This window comes from Egretta garzetta, unplaced genomic scaffold (assembly GCF_000687185.1).
Source record: "Egretta garzetta isolate BGI_Z169 unplaced genomic scaffold, ASM68718v1 scaffold59, whole genome shotgun sequence".
NCBI lineage: Eukaryota > Metazoa > Chordata > Aves > Pelecaniformes > Ardeidae > Egretta > Egretta garzetta.
Genome location: NW_009267230.1, coordinates 4,659,496 through 4,665,411, shown reverse-complemented (window position 1 = coordinate 4,665,411; position 5,916 = coordinate 4,659,496). Strand labels below are relative to the sequence as shown.

General features: G+C 38.2%; 1 protein-coding gene across 1 annotated transcript in view; it reads right to left on the bottom strand.

Moving 5' to 3' along the window:
* Positions 1–325: 325 nt before the first annotated feature.
* WDR70 (WD repeat domain 70) overlaps positions 326–5,916 on the bottom strand; it is a 139,648-nt gene continuing 134,057 nt past the window's right edge. The window contains exon 18 of the mRNA XM_009647320.2: positions 326–1,565. Coding sequence (XP_009645615.2) covers positions 1,481–1,565 — 85 coding nt within the window. The 3' untranslated portion in view covers positions 326–1,480. The remainder of the gene's footprint in view (positions 1,566–5,916) is intronic.

Here is a 5,916-nt window from a genome sequence, read left to right as displayed (position 1 = left end):
CTGCACTTGCAAATTAAGCATTGATTTGCTATTCTACGCAAGTATGTACTAAAATATTTTTACAAGGGACAAAGAAAAGTTGTGGATTATTTACTGAGGTTCCATGCTTACCAAAATACTACACTAAGGGAAAGCAGTGGAAATATTTTGTCATGGGAATGTAATGCCAATGCTCATTACACCTTTTGAAGTCAGGCTGACTTTTTCCTAAAGTATAAAAATGATAACTGAGAAAGAAATAAGGTTGGAAGGAAATCTTACAATGGAATAGTGATGCAGAAAAACACTTAACACCCCCACCCATCCCCCACCCCCCCCACTCTGCTGACTATCAGGACCACACGCTTGAGGTTAAGAAGGTGATTAAGTGCTTTGCTAAATATAGCCTTCAGAATCTATTCGTAATTAAGAAAGCTTGATTGTTTATGGTGTCTATTACTCTCTACTCTTCGTGGAAATGCAGAGTGCTTGCTATATTGCATATTATTATAATCACAATATAAATGCCTAAAACTAACCTGGGTTCCTTTCTCCTTCTCTAAAGGACATTAATTTTAAATCTGTCCTTCACTTTACGACATTCAGAATTGCAATTTTGTGTTAAACAATAAAAACTTTCAATATCTGAGAAACCACTTTATAAAGGACAGGATCAGTCTTCAGAGTGTGAGGCAGGATATACATAATTCAGGCATACAATATAGTCAATAGATACAAAGACCTGATAATAAATACACGGCTCTGTTCTATCCTAACACTTACCAGCACAAACTAATAGGGAGAAGAAGCCTGAAGAAAATTTTGCATCAAGTAGGTAACAGATGTTATTTTTATTAAACCAAAATATATAATTGTCCATTCTAATTTCACACTGTTGAAAAATAAAAGCTATATAAAATACTACTGTGAGATATTACACATACTTAAAAGGAACATAATTCAAATAAGGACAGACACTAGAAAATACGTTTTCTAAAGTTCACACAGAAGTGTGAACTAAATCTGTGTTAATTTAAATAAAAGTGTAAACTTGGTTACAGTTGCAATGAAGGGGGTAATTTGTTAGATCTTAACCAGAAAAAATAAAAAGGAGTCTGAGAAACTGTATTATTTTATTTATATTCTTAAAATCATTGAACATTGTCAGGACACAGCATTTGTAAAGTTGGCAGTAATTTAAAACATTTGGCAATATAATGAATTCACTAGAGCTCTATCTATAAGGAAATACTTCTCACTTAAATCATGAAGCTAAATAACTGACAGAGGAGTTCTTTGCACAATGTAATTCATTCCTTATTACAAAATTCAGATGTGGGATCACAATCCAGTGTAATGCAACAATCCCTTTTTACACTACAGCAGGTTTTATGAACCAAATTAATTTTTGCTTTCAAATTTTGATCCACTCCCCAACATAAAGAAATAAATGCTGTACTTTGTTTCAAATGCTCTAAAATTATTCTTTAAACCAAATTCTTCAAATTTTACGTTTTTTCCACTCTGGCTTGTCTGTTTCATCATCTTCGGGTTCCACTTCTGCAAAAACTGTTTTTGGCTGTGTTCTAGAAAATATTTAAAAAGATTAAAATAATGGTCAGACTACAACTCTGTATCAGAAACTATGTTAGATGCAAATGACATCCTTTCTATACTTAAAAAAAGATCATCCTAGACTTGCCCGTTTTTCATTTTCAGCATAAACCCATGATCTGAGCTTCTAAGAACTGAAGAAACTCATAGCTCTCCGGCAAAGAACAAGCATAACAAACACACATCTTTTGCAAGTATTATCTCGTCATCAGCACACAATCATTATCTGTGTATTCCATGAATAAAATTAAGACAGAAGAGAGAAACAAATCAATTTAATACAATACTAGAAAAATGGAACAACAGGTCTTCTCATTCCATGATATTAATGAAAAAACCCTTCCATTTTGATACACTGTAGCATGATAGCAGCCAGTAAGTGAAAACAGAACAGCTAAGTCAGGTTTCTGGCTTAGCCTATGCATGAAAAAACCCAGCTTCTACTTGAGAGACTTTGTCCACCACTACCGTAACATAAAAACCCTAATGCTCCTCATATGAGCACACAGTGTAACCTCCAGTCAAGCCTGATGGTATCTATTCCTCCACTGTTTACTTGTATTTTAAATAACACTTAAACTTTATAAAACTAATTATTGATTATTTTTTAAATGAACACAGTATCAAGAAGCATTTCAATAAACTGTTTGGACATTCAGTTCCCCTGTTTTACACTTTAATCACTGGCACAGTCCCCTTTTCCAACCTAATTCCCAGCTCAATTTCTCATTACAACAGATAAAACAAGTATAAAATGCAGCTAAGGCAGTCACCATCTCATTAACATATTAACGAATGTTTTTACAGCAGTCTAAGGATGTGAAACACTATTATTATAATAACTCTTATTTGGCAGACTCTACAAAATGCATAAACCTTAACAAAATTGCATCTGCCTTACTTAACACAATAGGCATAATTTAGTGTTGCCACTGAGTTTGAGAAATGATATCAAGCCATCAGCTATTAAAAAGCAGGATTCCCCACCTGTTAAATATGGGGCACAAAACAGATATAAAGTCACCAAAAGACGTAAAAAAACCCCTTCCCTTATATACAGGATCTTTCTATCAGACTGCTTTCTCCTCCATCCCCCAAAATTGCCATGCAGGTAAGGAGTATGCTAAGATGTTCCGGAGATGGTCCTACTGCGGGACTGTATTGGCACGTGGTCCTGGGGGTGCAGGCTGTATGTCTCATTACACCTAGGCAGACCTTGCACCCAGATGAGGACTGACACTACTGGAAGTTAGAGGAGTCATTCTGCTCTCCATGGAAAGCAGCACTAAGATTAAAATAAAAAATTCCAATTTAAAAATTTCATAAAAAACAATTACATAAACTCTACTTGACCAACCACTGAAGTAAGATTTAAAAAAAAAAAAAACCCAAAAAACCCCAACCAACATTCAATCCAAAACAGACACCAGGAATAAAGGCTTTACTGGCCAAAATACTGGATATTGTTAGCTGCCTAAGAGTTGGAACGTATGGAATCTTCTCTTTTTTCAAAATATCTTGATGGAAGTTTATTTAGCCCATTTTAAGAGTCTACCTTTCTTTTATCACAATAGACAAAAGGTATCTGCCATGGGGTCAGTATGGAGATGCTTGTTAGTAAAGAGCACCTAATCAAGTATAAACTTATTCCTCACCACAAAACCTACCACTATCATGATTTTGGTTAGAAACTTCCAACAAAGAAGAATGACCTAATTTGTGAAACAAACAGCAGAACCTATGTGCTTTCCAGGATGGGAATGGTGCAGAGAAAAGTGACAGAATTCAGCTAAAGCAAGTACACTACTGAGTCCAGTAATGCTTGGGGTGGGATTGGGAGAGGAAAAAAAAAGAAACTGTAGCATAATCTAACAGTAACCAGCTAAAGCAAAAACATACAGAGGAAATCAGGGCTGCTTGTTATCTCATTTTTTAAAATTAGCATGAAATGGCTGTAGCCTCAGCTGGGCTGAAATGTTAACTGTTCCACCGTCACAAGCTACACAGCACTAACCGGGGCACCTGGGGCGATTCATATGCCTGACCTTTTTAAAAACAAGCATAGAAAACACTGGTTTTGTTATACCATTATCAGCAGCGATCATTTAATTTAAACACAAATTGTTCCTTAGTAACTGCACTAGAGATTGCTAGTGCAGAAGGAGTTTGCTGCATGATTAATATTTATACAAAAATTATCAGAACAGGTTTACTACTTCAAAATATTTTTGTTTCCAAGGGCTAAAAAGTACATGTTGAAATCTGTGTTCTTCTTCCCCATCAAATTTCTGAATTTTATTTATCCTTGGTTGATTTCAGTTTGTTAGGGATATGCTTGGCAGATCCCATGGGAGACTGCCATGGAGGGCAAAGGGGCCCAGGAGAGCGCGTTGATCTTTGAGGACAACCTCCTCAAAACACATTCCACCCCATGTGCAGAAAGTGAAGTCTGGCAGAAGCCTAGTATGGATGTGCAGGGATCTCCTGACTGAGATAAACCCCAAACCCCAAAGAGGAAGAACACAGACAGAGGAAGCAGGGACAGCTTTAGCCAAGAGGAACAGAGGCATTACATGAACAGAGCTAGGTAAGCAAAAGCTCAGCTGGAGTTGAAACTGGGAAGAAATGTGAACAATAAGGGCTTCTACAGCTACGCTGACAGCCAAAGGAATGGTAAGGAAAATGTGCTCAATGGGGCAGGTAACCCACTAACACAGGATACGGAAAAGGTCAAGATAAGCGGTGCTTTTTTTGGCTTCAGTTTCCCTGAGAAGGTCTGTCCTCAGGTCATCAAGGACCCCTACACTGTTTGGGAAGGAATGAAACATTAACAACAAAAGAGGAAGACAGAGACAGGGAGTACGTAGCTCATTGGATATACACAAATCCATGAGATCAGATGGGATAGATCCAAAGGTACTGAGGAGCTGGCCGATATCATTGCAAGGGCACTCTATCATCTTTGAGAGGTCATGGTGATTGGAGGAGGTTCTTGATGACTAGAAAAAGCAAACACCATCTTTATGAAGGACAAAAGGAAGATTTGGGGAACTACAGGATGGTGTACCTAGCCTAGGAAGGCTATGGAACAAATACCCATGGAAAGCATTTCCAGGCACATGAAGGACAAGAAGGTGACAGGGAACAGCCAGCATGGATTTAGCAAGGGCATACTATGCCTGCCAGACAGACTGCTGGAACACACCACCCAGAGAGGTGTTGGGGAATCTCCTTCCCCAAGGATGTTCAACCTTGGCTGGGCAAGTCCCTGAACAACCTAACTGTAATTGGACTTCAGTAACCTGGTCTAAGTGAACATGCCTTAAGCAGGAGATTGGACCAGATGGAGATGGACTAGACCTCCAGAGGTCCCTTCCTACCTAAATTATTCTATGGGCCTGTGTTTCCAAATGACTGTCAGTTGAAACCAGTATCTCATACACTGACAAACACATTCCTATTGTTGGTTACACTAACAGGCTGCAAACAAAAACAGGAAAACAAACTAATGTGATTTATTCATACTGTGTGCTTCTCTCTTTTTCAGTGTTTTTCAACATATTCAGATATGCAGACCCCTAAAAAAATCTCCAGGAGCCATGCAGACTGCTTTAGAGTCACCATAATACTTCTTCCAGTCATGGGTTGTTGTTCCTTCTTTCAGGGATCCAATAAAAGCAGTTTATTGACACCTGAGGTTTAGACTAGCAGCTAAAAAAATACTGCTACAGCTAAACCAGCTGGAGACAACAATTGCATATCACAGCATGTGACTCACGTCGCAGTGACTTTTGAAATTTGTGTTTATATTGCACTGAAACAAAGCAAAAATAAGACTTTCAGGCATGCTTGGAAACCAGAATAGTATCACAAAGGCTACTTCCAGACTGAAAAGTGAAGGTTTTCAGCATCAGGCCCCTTTGTATTCCTTACCCTGACACTTCTCTGAATCTCAGGGGCTTCCCTCTCAAAATCAACAATATTGAAAGAAGATTTAGCTTAAATATACCAACGTGTGCCAACAAAATCACTGTTACAAAACATTCTTTTCAGTCCTGCTTCTTCAGCTGAAGATACCTGGGCCACTACATGACTACGGCTTCACCCACTGGTACTGCCACTGAGAAAAAGTTCAGTGAACCCAGCACAGTTGCAGGCTGTTGCTTCAAGTCAGTCCCTTTTGCCTGTAACAAGCAACAATGACAAGGACAGCAAAATAGAGGCAACATCACTGAACTTAAAGGTATTTTCTAAGAACTGTGGTCTATCTTGGTGGGGAAGGAAATTTCACCCTCAAATTCCCTACAGAACAGAAGAGAGCTA